General features: G+C 50.0%; 1 protein-coding gene across 1 annotated transcript in view; it reads left to right on the forward strand.

The window, feature by feature from the left end:
* C5H10orf90 (chromosome 5 C10orf90 homolog) overlaps window positions 1-21,401 on the forward strand; it is a 922,340-nt gene that overhangs the window by 892,624 nt on the left and 8,315 nt on the right. Inside the window, exon 7 of the mRNA XM_086920249.1 lies at window positions 19,370-19,433. Coding sequence (XP_086776375.1) covers window positions 19,370-19,433 — 64 coding nt within the window. The remainder of the gene's footprint in view (window positions 1-19,369; window positions 19,434-21,401) is intronic.

Here is a 21,401-nt window from a genome sequence, read left to right on the forward strand (position 1 = left end):
ATTGACCACCTCTAAAACATCGATTTTGTTGTTGCTGTTTCGTTAAATGCACAAAACTACATCAAAAAGAAGAATTAAGGTGATGGAAAGAGGTCACCCTGCTAAGCGGAGAAATGCTTCACTAAATCCATTAAACACCTCAGGTAGTGCAGTTACACGTGAAGATAAATTCTATATGCATTCTCCCATCATTGATATTATTTGTCTGGCAGGCATCCTCATCACAAGTGAGCATGAGTGCTATTTTATTTGTGAAGTTTCTTTTATGTGGGACAAGATGCATGCCACACTTCTCTTCTTGGGACTCATCAAGCCACTTTTCTCAAACATGCACTCCCACACCCTCACACAAATCTTCAATCTGACAGTAAGTCACCCAAACACCCCCTGTGGTCACATCTAAACATTGGTCAGGATGTAATGTGGGTGAACGTATGATTGTGGAATAGTTAATACTACCAGGTGTTCGGCCAGTAACACTACTAGACCACCGCAGATCCTCTCACCAATTGCGACTGTTCCCTTAGTTAGCCACTGCTGCTGAATTGCTCAAGAAGGTGGTGAGATGGTGTTAGACCTGTCTGCTTCTGGGAAGACTCTACCACCATGATTTACTTTTGTCCCCCTTAGCCTCCCAGAGTTTCTATTTTTATTTTTACATGTGTCCATCAGGAGTTTTTTTATGCTGTCAGGGGGCTAGGTGTTCCTTGGCGATGACGCCATTTTTCCCTCATCACTGGTGAGGCCTAGTCACCCCCTTGAAACTTTAGAGATCTCCAGAGACCTAAAATGGTGTCCACCAACTGTCATAACGGACACTACTGGAGGATAGGTCCATAGGATAGCATTAAGGAACTTTCTGGAATCTACTAGAGACTTCTGCAGGTCTCAGGCCAGCCTATATAAGGCCAGTGACCAGCAGCCATTTTGTGCTGACCAGAGTAGAGGAGTGAGGCAGTGGTGAGAGGAGGTGGACACCCTGAGAGCGGCTAGTTGGTCACTGAGGCTGACAGTTACTTCAGAAGATCGTTCCCCCTATAGCCTCTGACCGATCCCTCTCCCAAAGACAACAACTTCTGTCAAGGAAATCGAGTTACTGGAGGCAGAAAACCCGTTTATCTCAGAGCCCCAGTAAAACCACTCAGAACACCCTTAATTGGGGGTATTCCTGCATGTCAACTCCCAGCGCTGTGCTTACCGAGTACGTGGAGTAGCTGGAGTGGAGGCGAGTGTCTGTGGCACCCTGGCGACCTGAGAAGCGAAGGCGCCGTGTGGGGACATCCTTCCTGTGAGGCCAAAGTGAGGAGGAACTGAAGGGAAGCAGCGGCGCTGCTCCGACCGGCATCGGGACCCCGGGGGCACCGGCCGTGTCAAGTGAAGGAGGAGGCGCGTCCGCGCATGTCTAGCACCTAGACGCTAACGGAAGCAGGAGGGGCCTAGGGTCGGGCAGGCCCAGGAGAGCAGCGACGACGTGAGGAGCAGCGTCCTTCCTGAGAGCGAGTGCGGAGGCGGGAGAGGTACGAGAGCGCTTCCGCGCATGTCCGAAGGAGCAGCGCGACGTTCGGCGTGACCGAGGAGACGCCGGAAGGCTTCCTGGAGCGCCGTGTCAGTAACACAAATTCCCCCCCACGCTCGAGCGCCGACTGAAGGAGCCAGCGCGAGCGAGGGGAAACGAAGGCTCAGGCGAGTGCTCCGGTTTACCTTTCCGCTTGTGTGCGAAGTAGACACGAGCAGGGAAGGGTGAGCGGGGCTCCCCCTCGATTTACCGCCAGATCCCTCAACAAAGCACCGGTTCGGCGGAACAGAGGCAACAGTGACGCGTGGGGACTGGGACATCATCGTCCCCACGCTAAAGTAAGGAGCAGGGAAGAGGGGCTCAAGGAATCTAATAACTGGGAACTGCTAGTGTAAACCCTAAACTGGGAATAGAAGAATTAGTAGTTCATTGTGGAGCCAAGGGCTGTTCTGAACTGGGAGTCAGCTTAATACCCCAGAGTAATTAAAGAGTTGATTACAGGGTAGTGATATTAGAGGCTTGAAAATTACTACTGAAGCAGGCCAATAACCCTGAATGGCACTTTGAAGCTGTTAGGAAATGTATATGCCAGTTAAGTGATATAAGTGTATAACCCTACCTAGTGCAAATTTAACAGGTTTCTGCTAGTTTCAAAAGAGTGTCACTTCCTCATTACTGAACCCTTGTCAAGTGAATGTATTTTACTGCCTTTTTCCACAGCTGGAGGAGTGAAAACCATTTTCCCTAGTAAAAGTGCAATGTTTATTCCTAAAAGCAATTGATGTGATAAACCTGTATGCTTTCGAATCCAAAGAGCCATATTATTTTTATAAAAGGTAACGGTATTTTTGCAAACAAAGGTGTTGTGTCTTTATTTTAGTGGTTCATCAATGTGTTACTGTGGGTAAGCTGTGTAAGTACTTAGCCAACGCCTGGAGTTAGCTGTAGACCACTACTGTGCCAAGCTACCATATGTAGGCTTGGGTAATCTAGGTCCAACATAATTGGTGTTTCAGCGGTGGGATAGCGGATCTGTACTTACACTTACTTATTAGTAACACAGTGACAACCACGAGACCCCACCTGGAGTTTTCTCCCTGCGGCCCTCCTAATTTACATTTTTGGTTTTTCTAAATTGACTTCTGGCGGTGGGTGGAGGTTGACCTCAGGTCACTCTGTGGATTTCTCCTGTATAGCATTTTATACTTCAAACAAGGATGGAGATAAATGTGGAAGAGCTAGACGATTATACTGTGCCTCAATTGAAAGAATGGTGTCAGCAGCAGGGGGTGTTTTTCAAGAAAGGCGCCAGGAAAGTTGAGCTGCTGACCAGTATTCGGGCATGGGTAGAGGCTCATTCCGGGGAGGAGGTAGATCCTGAAGAGAGTGACAAGGACACTGTCCTGGAGACCACAACACTGTACCAGGCGGGAGGGGAGAACCTTGTAACAGGTCCCAGAACACCTTCTAGAGTGGGCAGTAGTGTGTCAGAGAGGGGATTGACCGACGCCGAGTTAGAAGACAGGAGGGAGGAGAGGAGGATGAGAATAGAACTGGCCAGGATGGACATGGTGAGGGAGGAGAAGAGGTTGGAGCATGAGCGGACCATCAAGGAAATGGATTTGCAAGCCCTAAACTTACGTACCCCCAAACCAGAGAATGGTGGCAGCGATAACCCAACCAACACCCGAGAACCTAGACCGTACCTACCAAAAGACATTATGGCTTGTTATGTACCCAGCGACGACATTGCTAAATGGCTAGCCGCCTACGAGGTCTCACTGAGGGCCCATGGGATTCTGGAAGTCCACTGGGGAGGTGGGTTGTACAAATACATGCCCCCCACTGGCAGGGATACTTTGTTGGCCCTTGACCAGAGTGAACAGACCTACTATCCGGCTATGAAATTAGCGCTGCTCAAGAAGTTTGGGTTGACCCCCGAGAAATATAGACAAAAGTTCCGGGGCAGCTACAAGCTGGGCACCCAAAACTGGGTAGATTTCTTGGACTACTCCCGGAAGGCCCTGGAGGGTTGGGTAAGAGGCAGCGATGTAGGGGACTATGAGGGACTATATGACCTCATACTCAAGGAACACCTACTCGAGAAGTGTCTTCCCGAGCTAAGACAGCATCTGGTGGACAGCAAGCTGACCAGCCCCAGGAAGCTTGCTGAGGAGGCGGACATCTGGGTTAGTACCCGGGTGTCGACTAAGGGGACTGGAGGGAATTCCCAGAAGCAAGGACAGGGCGCCCCCCAGAAGAAAGAGGGAGGGGAAACTAAGAGGGAGTTCTCTAAAGGGCCACAAAATACTTCACAAGGAAGGGGCAGAGGATTCATCCCCAAGAGTAACCCCCCTCGCAACCCTACCCCTGGCCAAAGCCAGCAGCCAAGGGTTGTTCATTGTTTTGAGTGTGGTGGTGTGGGACACTATAAAGGAGATGTGAGATGCCCAAAAAGACCACCCCCTCCCACTGGAGGAAAAGCCCCGGGAATCACTAGTGTAGTGCTCGGGGAGGAGATGCCTTTGGTTAATGGAGGGGAGCGGGCGGGTGTCACTTTAGTGTCCCTGGGAGATAAGGAGATGGTTCCAAAGACCCAGCTGCCCTCCAATACTATTAAGTATGAGCAGTGGGTCACCATCAATGGCCGTAGAGGGGAGGCTCTGAGAGACACAGGAGCCAGTATGACTATGGTAAGGAGTCAGCTGGTGTCTCCAGAGCAGGTCATCCCAGATGTACTCCATCCCGCCGTAATGGCTGACGGCAGATTGGGCCACTACCCTGTGGCTGAGGTTCCCTTTGAGTGGGGAGGGGTTGCAGGTCCACTTCGAGTTGCCGTAAGCCCTGCCGTGCCTGTTGACTGCCTGTTAGGGAATGATATGGAGCACAATGCTTGGAGGAGGGTGGAGTACCAGACTCACTCTGAGATGCTGGGACCCCCTGACTGGACTTGTGTCAGCACAAGGTCAGCAACTGCCCGAAGGGAAAAGTTGCTTACGCTGGAGCCTGGAACAATGGCCCAGCCAGCTGCTAGAGAGGAGAAGGACAAGAGGCCGGAGGACCCTGCCTCGACATCTCCGCCTCGTGAGACAGCTGGACCACCTGCGGAGGTGGATCTGGAGTCCACAGGGGAGAGTGTTGCTTCCTTGGAGAACCTACCCATCCCTACCGAGTGGCATGTGGAGGGAGGTCCTTCCAGGGAAGAGTTCTGTGCAGCTCAGAAGGAGTGTCCTACTCTCGAGGGGCTGAGGCAACAGGCCAACGCCCAGGCAGCAGGAAACATTGCAGGGAGCTACCGGATTTACTGGGAGGATGGACTCCTCTACAGTGAGCCCAAGGCACCTGGCCACGGTTCAGCCAGAGCCTTGGTGGTCCCTCAATGCTTTAGAGCCTTTCTACTGGAATTGGCTCATGAGATACCGTTGGCAGGACATCTAGGACAGGACAAGACCTTTGCCCGGCTTGTCCACCACTTCTACTGGCCTCGAATGAAAGTGGCGTCTGACACATACTGTCGGACGTGTGTGTCCTGCCAAGCTAGTGGGAAAACAGGAGTGAAGCTCAAAGCTCCCCTGGAACCACTGCCCGTCGTTAGCACCCCCTTTGAGAGGGTGGGCATCGACATTGTAGGGCCATTGGATCCACCAACGTCAGCTGGTCACCGGTTCATACTAGTTTTGGTGGATCATGCCACACGGTACCCAGAGGCAATACCTCTGAGGACCATCACTGCACCTGTGGTGGCAAGGGCCCTGATGGGGATCTTTACCCGAGTGGGTTTCCCCAAGGAGGTTGTGTCCGACAGGGGGACTAACTTCCTTTCAGCGTACATGCGGGCTATGTGGAAGGAGTGTGGAGTTACCTATCGGTTTACCACTCCTTATCACCCACAAACCAATGGTCTTGTGGAAAGGTTTAACAAAACCTTGAAAGGTATGATCAGGAGTCTACCTGAGAGCCTGCGGAGGAAATGGGACATCCTCCTACCCTGTCTCTTGTTTTCTTACAGGGAAGTGCCACAAAAGGGAGTGGGCTTCAGCCCCTTCGAACTTTTGTACGGGCACCCTGTACGAGGACCTCTCAGCCTGGTGAAGGACGGATGGGAACGGACTCCCAGAAAACTTCCCCAGGACGTGGTGAGCTACATGCTGGCCTTCCGGAGCCAAATGGCTAAGTTGTGGAAGCAAGCTTCAGACAACTTGGAGGCCAGCCAAGCAGTGATGAAAGAGTGGTATGACCACAACGCTCACCCAGTGGAACTGGAGCCTGGACAGAAGGTGTGGGTGATGGAACCTGGAGAGCTAAATGCCCTCCAGGACCGTTGGACAGGCCCCTTTGAGGTGTTGGAGAAGAAGGGGAAGTCCACCTACTTGGTGGATCTTAAAGCCCCAAGACAGCCCCACAGGGTGCTGCATGCCAATCGCCTCAAGCCACATCATGAGAGGCCCGCGGTTGTCTTGATGATGGTAACCGATGGAGCAGAGGAAGAAGAAAGCGAACCTCTCCCTGATCTTCTCTCGTCCCAAGAAAAGGATGGGTCGGTGGAGGGAGTTATTCTCTCGCCATCCCTAACTCCTGAACAGCAGGATGATTGCCGCCAGATCCTGGGGCAATTTTCTTCTCTGTTCTCCCTTGTCCCAGGTAGGACCCACCTGTGTACCCATGACGTGGACACAGGAGACAGCCCACCTGTGAAGTCTAAAATCTACCGGCTGTCGGACAAGGTGAAGGCCAGCATCAAGGGTGAAGTCGCCAAGATGCTGGAACTGGGAGTGATTGAACCTTCTGGAAGCCCTTGGTCTAGCCCGGTGGTTTTGGTACCAAAGGCTGCCCCACCAGGCACCACACCTGAATTGAGATTCTGTGTGGACTACCGAGGCTTGAACTCAGTGACCAAAACTGACGCCCATCCTATCCCACGGGCGGATGAGCTGATTGACCGGCTGGGAGCTGCTCAATACTTAAGTACCTTTGACCTAACTTCAGGGTACTGGCAGATTTCCCTTACAGAGGAGGCGAAGGAAAGGTCAGCCTTCTCTACACCTGAGGGACACTACCAATTTCGCGTGATGCCCTTTGGGCTCAAGAATGCCCCTGCCACTTTTCAGCGGCTGGTGAACAGGGTCCTTTCTGGAATGGAAGCTTTTTCTGCTGCCTACCTGGACGACATTGCTGTCTTCAGTAGCAGCTGGGAGGACCATTTGCAGCATCTGCAAGCTGTTCTGCATGCCCTGCAACAGGCTGGATTGACAATCAAGGCCAGCAAGTGTCAGATCGGACAGGGGTCGGTGGTGTACCTAGGTCACTTGGTGGGCAGAGGGACAGTGCAGCCCCTCCAGGCAAAGATTGAGGCTATCATCGCCTGGGAGCCCCCCAAGACTCAAACAGAGGTCCGAGCCTTCCTGGGCCTCACTGGATATTACCGTCGCTTCGTGAAGGGGTATGGCACTATTGTGGCCCCTCTCACTGAGCTTACTTCCAAGAAGCAACCCCGACGGGTAGTCTGGACGGAGGCTTGCCAGCGAGCCTTCCTGACCTTGAAACAAGCATTGTGTTCCGCTCCCATTCTCAAAGCCCCTGATTTTGCTAGAGAATTCATTGTCCAGACAGATGCGTCAGAACATGGCATTGGGGCAGTGTTATCGCAGCTAAATGATGAGGGCTTGGATCAGCCCGTGGTCTTCCTGTCCAGGAGACTACTCCCCAGGGAAAGGAGGTGGAGTACAATTGAGAGAGAAGCCTTTGCGGTGGTTTGGGCTCTGAAGAAGCTACGACCATACCTGTTTGGTTCGCACTTCCTAGTTCAGACTGACCATCGCCCCCTTCGTTGGCTGATGCAAATGAAGGGGGAGAATCCCAAGTTGCTAAGGTGGTCCATCTCCCTACAGGGAATGGACTTTAGGGTGGAACACCGACCTGGGGCAGACCATGCCAATGCAGACGGTCTATCCAGGTATTTCCGCCTTAGTGATGAGGACTCCCAAGGGGTTGGGTAGTTCTCCCCACTTTCAGCTGGGGGGGACGCGTGTTAGACCTGTCTGCTTCTGGGAAGACTCTACCACCATGATTTACTTTTGTCCCCCTTAGCCTCCCAGAGTTTCTATTTTTATTTTTACATGTGTCCATCAGGAGTTTTTTTATGCTGTCAGGGGGCTAGGTGTTCCTTGGCGATGACGCCATTTTTCCCTCATCACTGGTGAGGCCTAGTCACCCCCTTGAAACTTTAGAGATCTCCAGAGACCTAAAATGGTGTCCACCAACTGTCATAACGGACACTACTGGAGGATAGGTCCATAGGATAGCATTAAGGAACTTTCTGGAATCTACTAGAGACTTCTGCAGGTCTCAGGCCAGCCTATATAAGGCCAGTGACCAGCAGCCATTTTGTGCTGACCAGAGTAGAGGAGTGAGGCAGTGGTGAGAGGAGGTGGACACCCTGAGAGCGGCTAGTTGGTCACTGAGGCTGACAGTTACTTCAGAAGATCGTTCCCCCTATAGCCTCTGACCGATCCCTCTCCCAAAGACAACAACTTCTGTCAAGGAAATCGAGTTACTGGAGGCAGAAAACCCGTTTATCTCAGAGCCCCAGTAAAACCACTCAGAACACCCTTAATTGGGGGTATTCCTGCATGTCAACTCCCAGCGCTGTGCTTACCGAGTACGTGGAGTAGCTGGAGTGGAGGCGAGTGTCTGTGGCACCCTGGCGACCTGAGAAGCGAAGGCGCCGTGTGGGGACATCCTTCCTGTGAGGCCAAAGTGAGGAGGAACTGAAGGGAAGCAGCGGCGCTGCTCCGACCGGCATCGGGACCCCGGGGGCACCGGCCGTGTCAAGTGAAGGAGGAGGCGCGTCCGCGCATGTCTAGCACCTAGACGCTAACGGAAGCAGGAGGGGCCTAGGGTCGGGCAGGCCCAGGAGAGCAGCGACGACGTGAGGAGCAGCGTCCTTCCTGAGAGCGAGTGCGGAGGCGGGAGAGGTACGAGAGCGCTTCCGCGCATGTCCGAAGGAGCAGCGCGACGTTCGGCGTGACCGAGGAGACGCCGGAAGGCTTCCTGGAGCGCCGTGTCAGTAACACAAATTCCCCCCCACGCTCGAGCGCCGACTGAAGGAGCCAGCGCGAGCGAGGGGAAACGAAGGCTCAGGCGAGTGCTCCGGTTTACCTTTCCGCTTGTGTGCGAAGTAGACACGAGCAGGGAAGGGTGAGCGGGGCTCCCCCTCGATTTACCGCCAGATCCCTCAACAAAGCACCGGTTCGGCGGAACAGAGGCAACAGTGACGCGTGGGGACTGGGACATCATCGTCCCCACGCTAAAGTAAGGAGCAGGGAAGAGGGGCTCAAGGAATCTAATAACTGGGAACTGCTAGTGTAAACCCTAAACTGGGAATAGAAGAATTAGTAGTTCATTGTGGAGCCAAGGGCTGTTCTGAACTGGGAGTCAGCTTAATACCCCAGAGTAATTAAAGAGTTGATTACAGGGTAGTGATATTAGAGGCTTGAAAATTACTACTGAAGCAGGCCAATAACCCTGAATGGCACTTTGAAGCTGTTAGGAAATGTATATGCCAGTTAAGTGATATAAGTGTATAACCCTACCTAGTGCAAATTTAACAGGTTTCTGCTAGTTTCAAAAGAGTGTCACTTCCTCATTACTGAACCCTTGTCAAGTGAATGTATTTTACTGCCTTTTTCCACAGCTGGAGGAGTGAAAACCATTTTCCCTAGTAAAAGTGCAATGTTTATTCCTAAAAGCAATTGATGTGATAAACCTGTATGCTTTCGAATCCAAAGAGCCATATTATTTTTATAAAAGGTAACGGTATTTTTGCAAACAAAGGTGTTGTGTCTTTATTTTAGTGGTTCATCAATGTGTTACTGTGGGTAAGCTGTGTAAGTACTTAGCCAACGCCTGGAGTTAGCTGTAGACCACTACTGTGCCAAGCTACCATATGTAGGCTTGGGTAATCTAGGTCCAACAGATGGCTTTCCTGGTCATGCACCAGGAAGTAAAAGGGGGGCGGCCTATTTCGCCACTGGCGCTTTTGAGGCCTGTGGCCATAAACTGATGTCACAGGGTGCATCATGGCCCTCAGTGGGATACTCCATGACCTTCACGTGGCTCACTGGACACACTCACTGCCCCATGTAAACAACTCACTCAACCGCCCGTTCCCACTAAAACCCGCACCCAAAGAGCTACATTTTGCCTCTTTAAATTGTCTCATCAATACAAAATGCACCCCAGTCAGCGTCCAAGGATGTTTAGAAAGCTTATATTTATGGAATGTCAGCAATGTAATAAATAAAGAGTATGTGGGAGAATGTAATAGCTAAAAGAGAAATAATAATACCCTTTACTTGTACCACTGAATTAAGCAGGTCTGCTGAGTAGTCTCTTACTTTTAGAGTACGTTAGAACTCCTGCATTTCGATCATAATTAGCAAAGTAAGGGAGAATTTAATAGGAAACTGGGCCTTGGATGAGAACGGAAAGCAATGCATTAATCACAATTGACATTAACAGATTTCTGCCTGCAGGGCACTCAAAAGGGCATGACCTTTAAACTGCAATATGCTGCATTTTTTGTTGACTGCCCTTGCATTTATTTTCTTATTGGTTATATTGACTAGTTCGCACCATTGTGTATTTCACAGTTATGCTGATTAATTCCTCGTTTAGTCCAGTGATCCCAAACTACGGATCATGTTATAAAGAAGTCTTGCCGTGTGTTCTTTTAAGGTCTGGCTTTACAGTGCAGCTGTCTGTCAGAGCTTGTGTGAATACCGTTCTAATAAATTATACACAGAGTAGGCTTCAGAAGCATATAAAACTCTTTCACCATATGCTATTGGTTATTTAATGTGTCATTCCGCGTGCTAATGTGTGTGTCTTGTTACGTGCTAATCTAAGGTCTGGTTTTTGAGTGCAGCTGTCTGTCAGAGATTCTGTGACAACTCTTTTAAAGAACTATAAACAGTATATATTTCAGAGGCATGTAACTCACCTTTCATATTCTATTGGTTGTTTTGTGTATTATCCCCACTGTTCTAGAGTGCTTTTATTGCAGTGTCTGAGGGACTATTTTAAACCACAAAACTAAACGCTTTCTTTTGCACTCAGTCCTTTATGTCATCCATGTGTAGAGTCCTGCTGTACTCGTTCTAGTGTCCCAGCATGTACCAACTACTCCCTTGAGGACTGCCGTTGACACACACCCATACAACATAGGCCTCACGAGTGACGTTGGCCTGACAATAAAAGGGTTTGGGTGCAGGTGCCCTTGGCCAGTTATGTGCACCATACACTAGTGTCCATGTTGTTCTGTTGTACATACATGGGCCTAGGGCCCACAACACCACACCAGGGATTCTAAATACTAGTCATATTTTTCACAGAAGAGATGAAACGAAGAAATGTTGTCACTGCTATCTCAGACTGGAGTGCGACCTTCTTTCTGTTTTGTGTTTACACATTAGGATAAGCTGACCCTAACATGTCCTTATCGACATCTTGCTAGATCCCACCTCCTGCTCTACCTTATCCTCCTTTGTTACTTTGGCTCTTTTACACATCTACCCTAAATATTCATGCTGAATTCTTGTGTTCATTAGGTTACCGCACCTTGATTAAGCGATACTCTGATCCCGCCGATGGGACCCCTTTCCTTGTTCTCATTTAGCCTGGTTTGGTTGCGCAGTGGACTAATGCATCCACTGTTGGGTGCCTGTGTTCGACCTCATGGTCACAGGTTCTAATCCTGGCGGGCCTACTCAGCCTTTCATCCGTCTGAGGTCGATAAAATCAGTACCATTGAGTTGGGTAACAATATACATCTGTTTTTCAGTGCCTTGAGACCCTTGGGTGATACGTGTGCTTTACAAATACACATGCTATGTTTATTTGATTCACATCATTTTTATTTGGCACTTAATCATGCTACTTAAACCCTCCTTTCTATAGTTTTATAATTACTCAATCTCATATCCTTTTTGACTCTAACAATTCCTTCATCTACAATTCAAAAACATCTTTCCCTGTCCTTTTTGGTATAAGTGTCCATTATAGCTGAATTTGCTATATAGTTTACCCAAATGTTAAATGCAAATTATTGACATATTTCGGGAGGTTTTCATGATTTTGAAACATGTATTGTTTTTACCCTGTAGTTAGCACATGCTCACAATTCTGTCCTGAAGAAGATCTCAACTTTTTCAGATCGAAACGCCGTTGACCCTCCCACAACCAAACTCCTTAATTTCTTGAATTAATTTTATAAGGAGTTTTGCTCTTGTTGTCAATGCAATCTATGTTTTTAAAGTCTTTCTTCTCTCACCACATCATGATCTTTTTCACTAAACTGTGAGCGCTGGATCTACATTCCGCATCTATTGATATAGTGAATATTGCCAATTATTTAACTGTTTTACAATGTTCACCTGGGTCCCGTCCTATACATGGTTTCTCCAAAACTGACTTGGGTCAAAGGAATACTGATTGACATGGCCGGGATGCCTGTCACCCCCTCCCAACACAATCCCCAAAGATGGGAAGACGGGCGCAGTTCTGAACTTTTGGAAGGCGGGAGGGAGTTACCCTCCCGGCCGTATTTATTAAAATATGAAACAAAATTAAAAACATTAAATTAACAGTTTCATATCATGTACAATTTTCATTTATTACATTTCGATGAAGACATGTTCTTTGGCTATCCTTAACAAATCTCTAGTACAGAGGATTTCCTAGCCGAGTCTAACATCCTGCAAATGCATACTTTCTAAATTAAAATTGTACATCCTAACATTACGGGCCAACGACAAGGTCGCAACCGGTGTCAGATCCCTACTACCAGAACTCTCCCCCTCACGGTGTGAGGGCGGGCGCGCAGAGGACTGTACCTCTGTGCCAACTCCAATTTCCCTTGTCTTGCGGGGCCCCTTATTTTAACTCGACGCTATCTTAAGGGTCGTCCGAGGACTCGTGTGAGGTGTCCGTAAGAAGGTAGCGTGGACCCCCCTCCCACCCCACACTGTCTACCATATCCGCCGTCGCGGATATCCGGGCCCCAGGAAATTCATAGGAGGGGCATCTAGCCGCCTCCTCCCCTGGAAGAGGCCTATGACCGTCTTCCCTTAGGCGACCCATACTTAGTGGGTGCCGCCTTCCCGTGTGAGGGGCCAATGGCCGCCTCCCCCGGGTGCTCCCATCCATATTGGGTGGCGCCCCCCCTCTAGGGACCTTGAAATTACTGCTCACCGATCATGACCTTACCGCCCGACCAAAAGAATAAATACGACATTTGTTTAACTACTAAGGGAGAAAATTTACACAGTATATAGCCATCTCTGTCACTACTACTAGACATTCTTCATATCAATAAACTCAGACCGTTATCGTCTGCTGAATCAAGGAGAGAAAATGTTATCAAACAAATTCCTTTATTTGCAGAACTAGACATCATCCTGGTATCGATCGAAGCATATCACTTTATTGCAGTACTACCTTTGCCATAAGGGGCTGGTGGGTGGGTCAAAATTGCTCCTTGTTCCGTCGAGGGCTCACGTGCAATGAGTGGGTGCAGCTTCCAAGCACAGGAACAAGAGGATGCTTCTTCGGATTCCCGCTCTCTTTATTCTTCTCCGGGAGGGCGTGTACCCTCCTCCGATACGCCTCTTGGGCGTGGCCGGTGATGTAGGTGTCTAGGACAACCCCTCTTGGGCGGGAAAAGGCGCGCCCCGGCTACGCCACTTCGGGCATACCAGCCGTGACACGCCCCCCGCCCAAAATGGTTTCCCGGGAGGATCCGGGCCCCCTACCATACGTTCGGGGGGACCGAGTGGTCGCCCCTTTCCATATGGCCGGAATGCCTGTCACCCCCTCCCAACACAATCCCCAAGGATGGGAAGACGGACGCAGTTCTGAACTTTTGGAAGCCGGGAGGGAGTTACCCTCCCGGCCGTATTTATTAAAATATAAAACAAAATTAAAAACATTAAATTAACAGTTTCATATCATGTACAATTTTCATTTATTACATTTCGATGAAGACATGTTCTTTGGCTATCCTTAACAAATCTCTAGTACAGAGGATTTCCTAGCCGAGTCTAACATCCTGCAAATGCATACCTTCTAAATTAAAATTGTACATCCTAACATTACGGGCCAACGGCAAGGTCGCAACCGGTGTCAGATCCCTACTACCAGAACTCTCCCCCTCACGGTGTGAGGGCGGGCGCGCAGAGGACTGTACCTCTGTGCCAACTCCAATTTCCCTTGTCTTGCGGGGCCCCCTATTTTAACTCGACGCCATCTTAAGGGTCGTCCCAGGACTCGTGTGAGGTGTACGTAAGAAGGTAGCGTGGACCCCCCTCCCACCCCACACTGTCTACCATATCCGCCGTCGCGGATATCCGGGCCCCAGGAAATTCGTAGGAGGGGCATCTAGCCGCCTCCTCCCCTGGAAGAGGCCTATGACCGTCTTCCCTTAGGCGACCCATACTTAGTGGGTGCCGCCTCCCCGTGTGAGGGGCCAATGGCCGCCTCCCCCAGGCGCTCCCATCCATATTGGGTGGCGCCCCCCCTCTAGGGACCTTGAAATTACTGCTCACCAATCATGACCTTACCGCCACAGGCCGGATAGTTGACCGGCTATCCGGCCCCCCCACAAACTCCTATTAAAGGTCATGTTTATTCAAACCCTTTAGCCATGCTACAAAGTCTCCTATGAGTAAGACATTCCCCTCCCGGGACAAATGGACACCATCCTCGAGATACATGCTATCCCCCCTAATACATCCATGCGGAATACAGTGCAATTGCGCCGAGCGAAACAACCTACCGAGTTTATTATTGACTTTTTTAACTGAGTGGTTCAATGCTGACACAGAGAGACCCCCTCGCCATACCTTCCTGGGAATCATGTGGGACCACCCTATAGTGCACCCCGGGATTCTCCTCGCCAGCCAGCTAACAGAAGATAAAACTCGCTCGAGTAATACTCGCTTCCAGAGTGTCACCAAGTCATTGCCCCCAAGGTGTACTATGAGTATAGATGGCGGTGACCTCTGCCGCCCTAACAGACCCTCAACAAAAGATTCAAACTGATCAATACAGAGCCCGCCCCTTCCGTGGAAGGTCACCCTGTACCCGTATTCCCCAGCTGCGTGAGTCACGTCACCTGCTTTGAATACGTCCCCGGCCCGCCTCACGTATGAGTGGCCCACGACCCACACCACTTTTTCCTCAGCCGGTGATTTCAGACCGCTGCTCCCCAGGTGCCGGGTCGACTGCCCAGTCCGCCCCGCATAGCCTGCTCGCGAAACTGTAAACCAAACAGAAGACAGGAGGCGTGAGTGCATGCAAATGACTTTACAACATGTGCAACCGCACATACCTCTTATAACAGTTTGAGGACCATCGTCCCAGTTGTTTCACCTTTTCAACACTCTGACCCCTGGCTGTAGCCTCCGTTGCAGCCCCTATCCTAAAGGAATGGGTCCCAAAATCGCCTGGGTCCAAGCCCGCTGCTGCGATTGCCATTGCTAACACCCTCGTCAGTGGGGTGGCTTCGATGTGTCTCAGCAAGCTTCCCCCCCATGTTTCCCTCTTTGTGCCAAATACTCCTCCACACACCTTACCGGGCACACGGGGGACCCTCGCATGCGCTGGACAATAATACTGTCACCCATAGCACTCTGGTCGGTCTTGGACCTGGTTATTGTGATCACCATTGAGTCACCCTTAATCAGAATGCAGTCCTGACCCAGCCCTCCTTCCACATCGTTCTTATTTCTAGCCACCAGCTCGCTAACCCGCATCGCCCCATGGAACGCTAATGCAAAAGCGGCCCGGAACAGCACTGCCTCGAACTGGGAGGAGCATGTCGTGGGGAGTATTGCTATCAGGAGAGACAACCTTTCTAACCCAATCGGGTGCCTCTCGTCGACGCTACCCACTGATCGGCCTGCACTGTGCAGTGCTACTAGAAACTTCAGGACATAATCCTCCTGCCCCCAATATTCCCCCCCAGCTGGACCCAAAAATGCACAATAGGAACGAAACGCTCCTTCGTATGCCTTCCTTGTCCTGGGAGCTAAGCTTGCTGCCACGAGGTCTTGTAATCCGGGGCACCGAGTAGCCAGAGTGCTTCGGGGAATGGTGCCGCCACTAGGTCCGCGGAAGGTAGATAACCCCTGAAAGCCTGCATGTGTGAACGAGAGAGCGCATCAGCCGCGTGGTTCAATACACCTGGCACATGCTTCGCCCTGAATTGTACGTTCAGTCTCATGCAAAGTAGTACAATTTCCTTAAGCAATCTCAGTATCCATTTGCAGCGTGCTGCCTGATTATTTATACATTCAACGACAGTCATATTGTCAGACCAAAACACAACCGAGCGATCTCGGAACTCCTCCGGCCATGCCTTCAGAGCCACCAATATGGGGAACAACTCGAGAAACCCAATGTTACCTGTGAGACCGCTGGTGTGCCACCACGTCGGCCATGTTTGCGCCGACCATCGATTACCAAAGATGGCGCCAAATCCCACGCTCCCAGCCGAGTCGGTCCACAAACCCAGTTCGTCCGAGGACGCAGGTGGCTTGTTCCACACCACTCGACCGTTGAAATCCGCCAGAAATGCCAACCAGATGCGCCTATCCTGGCGAACCTCTGCAGACAGTCTTGTGCGGTGGTGTCCTTCCTTGAGACCAACCATGGCTTGTGCAATCGAGCGGGAAAAGGGGCGGGCCATTGGTATCACCCTTAAGGCAAAGTTAAGCTGGCCCACTGCCTGTTGCAATTGATGTAGGGTAACCTTCTCTTTGCTAATGCACAGTTCCAAGGAAGCCCTGAACTTCGTAACTTTTTCCATTGGTAGCCGGAAACATCCTTCCACTGAATCGAGCTCAATTCCCAGAAACTCGAGTGAAGTAGATGGTCCTACCGTCTTACCCGGTGCCAATGGCACCCCGAACCTCTTCATGAGAGTGCAAAATTCCTGTAGCGCCTGTGCACATTTTGTGTCACCAGCTGCCCCCAAGAACAAAAAATCATCCAAGTAATGCATAACATGGCTATGGCCAGTGGCCCTGATAAATGCCCATTCCAAAAACAGCTGAATTTCTCAAAATAAGCACAAGAGATGGAGCAACCCATTGGCATACATCTATCCATGTAGTAACGTCCCTGGAACACAAAGCCTAACAGACGCTGATCCCGTGGGTGTACCGGGAGCAACCGGAACACCGACTCGATATCTGACTTCGCCATCAGCGCTCCGGGCCCCAGGCGATTCAACATGGTGACGGCATCGTCGAAAGATGTGTACCGCACCGAACAAACTCCCGGGTCAATCGCATCATTCACCGAGAGGCCCCTTGGAGTGGACAAGTTATGGATCAACCTAAATTCCCCTGGGTCCTTCTTGGGAACCACTCCTAACGGGGAACAGATGAAATTAGTTACTGGCGGGTGTCTAAATGGGCCAACTACCCGGCCTAGGGTAACCTCTTTTGCAATCTTCCTTTCGACCACCGCTGGGTTATGCTGAACCGACAATTGGTTTTTACAAAGTGGTTCCCCCCCGAAAATCCCCCGCCGGGATGTGGAAACCGTATGAGAAGCCGTTCCTCAACACCCCAGCGGAGACATGATCAGGGTATTCATTTAGCCAGGGGATCATTGCCATGATATCAATAGGGGTAGGTAGCGGTATCCGATGGTCTGCTCAGACCTGTTTGGCCCCTCCTCTACCCCCTGTATCACCATTCTTGGCTCGGCATGAGCTCTCGGGATGTGAAGAGTTTCCGCAACCTGCACACGCATGTCTGAACTTACATGTCCCTTGTGGTCTAGTGCAATTGCCTCTGTTAAAATTCCAACAGACCCCTTTCCTACCCCCGTTTCCACCGTTCCTTGTTTGATGATCGCCCGTGAGGCTCGCTCGAAAGGGCGCCGCAGGCTGCTGGCGGGAAGGTCCCGACCCTCTCCCGCCGAGCGAGGACGACTTTGTCGCGCCCGGCAGGAGCTGCTTTTGCCAAGAAATAGAGTCGAGACAATCCCACGTCAGAGATGAATCGTGCTCTTTGGCCTAACGAAACTTCATATCGTACCCCATCCACTCATCACCCTCATATGTATCATAAAAAATCCATTATTCGTGCCTGGTAGCAGGATAATTCGGACAAAACCTCGGGCTTACGTTCCCCAATAATCGCAGAAAACATTGCAAAGGCCCTGGCCCAATTCGAGATTGTCTCATCCACCCTAAATCCCGCCATTTTGGCTCGCCATACACTCGGGTGCCACAACTCCTTTTGTGTCTTAACATACTCCATCTCTCGATGGTCAGTCAGCAGGGAAAACATGTTCACATACTTATCAGCCCATATCAATTCTTTAGTGGCCAACGGTATATGTTGGACCACCTTCTCCCGTCTTGAGGGCAAAGACCCCTCCCTTGCCATCGGCAATGCTTGCTTACCCGGCTCCGGTGCTGTTCCCGCTGCTGCTTTGACACCAGCTGCCGGTCCTTCCGTGATCGCCTGTGGGGGAACAAAAGGAACATTCGCCTTCGCGGCCTCTCGCGACTGCCGCAACTGCTGCATTAGTAACTTGGCCTCCTCTGCCGTGTCTGCTGGTGCCGGAGCACCCCCCGTCTTTTTTCCAAGCCAAGCGGCCAACTGGGCGGCTAATTCCGGAGGCATGTCCTCCTCCCCGGCGGGCGTAACAACAACCGGAATCGGTTGACCTGCGTCTGGAATCGGTCCCGGGGCTTCGACTGGGACAACCGGGCTCGCCGGGGGTAACTCAGGGACCGGGGCTTCACCCCCGCCGCCCTATTCCTAACCCGCTTCCCCCTACCCTCAGGGACCACCTTCGGCAAAGCTGGGCCTATTACCTTTTTTGGTCTACCCGGATTGTTCATCGCCGCCATCTGCTTTTTCATGTTCGCCATATCTCTTACCAGCATGCGAAGCATCTGTTCGGTTCCGGACTTCTTTCCTGCTTTCTTGCCCGGCATTCTTATCGAGGATCCGCTCTACGTTGATCGACACGGTCCTGAACTCTGAGCCTCGAAGTCGCTGAAAGAGAAACACAAGAATTACCAGTTCTCAAAATTGCTCCTTGTTCCGTCGAGGGCTCACGTGCAACGAGTGGGTGCAGCTTCCAAGCACAGGAACAAGAGGATGCTTCTTCGGATTCCCGCTCTCTTTATTCTTCTCCGGGAGGGCGTGTACCCTCCTCCGATACGCCTCTTGGGCGTGGCCGGTGATGTAGGTGTCTAGGACAACCCCTCTTGGGCGGGAAAAGGCGCGCCCCGGCTACGCCACTTCGGGCATACCAGCCGTGACACGCCCCCCGCCCAAAATGGTTTCCCGGGAGGATCCGGGCCCTCTACCATACGTTCGGGGGGACCGAGTGGTCGCCCCTTTCCATTCATTTCCCTTCTTTGAAAATATTTATCTTCACATCAACCAATCGGCCCTGTATGGACCATTGTTTCTTATAAAAACTATCTAAAGCCCCAGGTTCTATTGAAAGGGGTCCCCTTGTTATGTAATACACATCCTTGTGTTTTTGGTCAATTGATTGCAGAAAGTACTCGAAAATGCACCATTGTCCACCAACTTTTAAAACTTTTCTCAGGAGGAGAACCCACTCCAGCTTGTTAATTACACTTGCTTGCGTGGCTAACTAGTCTTATGCCCCTCCAATTTCAAATTCCACCAGTCACCACTGGCTTCTATCACAGGTTTAAAGTATTGTCTTTTCTCTAACCCTGTGTAAACATTGCTAGGAATACATTGTTAAATATACAGAACAGCGTGCCTAAAACATATTATTTCTGTTTTTTAGACAACCTCTTTAAACCAAAGGAAAGGACCATTTCAGAGAAAGAGATGCAGCTACGGTCTAAAAGGTAATGGAATAGCGGTCATTATTTGCATTTTCAGTCACTTGCCATCAGTTACTTATTTATATATTAATTGCACTTTTAGTCAAATAATAAAAGTAGTGTCTCAATTGATAAGGAGAAAGTTTCCATGCAGAAACCTGAGAGTACCTGCTTAACATATATTGGCTTTGTATGTGCTCATTTGATTTGTTATGTTATTGACATTTCTATAATGTTTACCATCATTATTATGGTATTGTTGTACCTTCTTAATCTAGGTGCCCCTTTTAGCTGATATGGGATTTGTTGGAATTGGTCCTCTCAGCAAGGTCATCCCAAACGTTTTGCTTTTACACTCCACTCTTTGATGAAATTCGTTTTTGGTGGCTCTAAGACCCTGTGCACTTTACCACTGCTAACCAGTGCTAAAATTCTTGAGCTCTTTCCTTTCAACATGGCAAAATTGGCTTACACCGGATTGGCATATTTAATTTACTTAAAGCCCCTTGTAGAGTGGTATACCATATACCCAGTACCTGTAAACTAAATGCTACTAGTGGGCCACTCTCTTACGTAGCCCCTTAAAACATGTCTCAGGTCTTCAATTGCAGCCTGAATTCAATTCGACCTGGCATTATAACCCCATTGCCAAGCCGCAAGCTCCCCTTTTGTTGTTTATAAGTCCCCCATGAAGTAGACTCTAAGTAGTCCATAACGCTGTGTGCATTGTAATTAAAGAGTTGAACGTGTATTTTTAAGTTTTACATGTCCTAGTAGTGAAACACTTAAATTCATTTTTCATTTCTGTGATGCCTATCTCTCCCAATGTTATGTTGCCTTATTACATTTAATAAGTGCTAACGTTTGATCGAGAACGGGTAAGCCTTTCCTGTTTGGTGTCTGAAAAATTGTAATTAAAAATCCTTTCAGATTTTAAGTTACAATTTCAAAAATGTCACGTTTAGAAAGATGAAATTTTCCTGCCTTAAACAATTTGGTATCTATAACCTCCCCTGGATCACATGACTGTTACAGTTGGAAGTTGGACTTTGTTTATTCCTCCCAGACAGCTACACAATAGAGGGTTTAGGTGTACCTGGATGAGCCATCAACTGTAAGGATGGGGGTGCGGAACTCGCTGCAGTCCCACTTGCAACTGAACAGGCTGTTCTCTACCTTCACACAAAGGACGTCATCTCTACATTGTCCATGCAGCCAGATTGCAGTCAGGGCATGGGAGCCAGGAAACATCAAGCCCTTCAAAGGGAATTCTCAAGAAACGCCTCCTACTTCAAAGAAGGTACCATGTATATAATAGGGACCATCAGACACACTCTTCAGTTTACTTTGTGGGCCAGCGGAAGGACTCTCAGAGGACTGCCTGCTTCTGTGGTCTGCTGTGTACATCACAATACTGATTATCTGCATCTGGAATTACTGCTTTGCTACCTGGAGCCTACCTTGAATCCACAGAGGCCTGCCGGGCTGCTTGAGCCCTACTTCATTACCTGCACCCAGAACTGCCAAAGTGACTCCAAGGGCTAGTTTATTGGCCTCTTCTGTTCCAAGCTCAGGGACAGAAAAGGCCCCCTTCATCTTAAACTCCCACCTGGACCCAGCCTGAGTGAGTCCGACCCAAGTGGTGTTCCTCCATTCCTTAGCCCGTGATGGTAGTGCTAAAGGGCCCAGATATCCAAAATTCCAAACTTGGGACAAATATTTGGCTATAAACTACTCTGAGAACTCAGGGAAGACTCAGGCCAATCTGCTCATCTATCTGCCCAAGGTGCTTCGCCAGTGACCTGACTACATGGCACCTCCCACTATGTTCTCCGAAGCAGCCAATCCTGTTCAGCAGTCCTTCACCAAAGGGGTATCTGCCCTTGTGGAACTCGTGTAGGCGACAGCCTCCTGCCTCATCCCACTGGAGATTTTCGACTTCCAAAAAGGTGGCTAAGTCCAAACATAGAAATCTTTACTGCAACATCATCC

The sequence above is a fragment of the Lissotriton vulgaris genome, chromosome 5 (assembly GCF_964263255.1).
Source record: "Lissotriton vulgaris chromosome 5, aLisVul1.2, whole genome shotgun sequence".
Taxonomy (NCBI): domain Eukaryota; kingdom Metazoa; phylum Chordata; class Amphibia; order Caudata; family Salamandridae; genus Lissotriton; species Lissotriton vulgaris.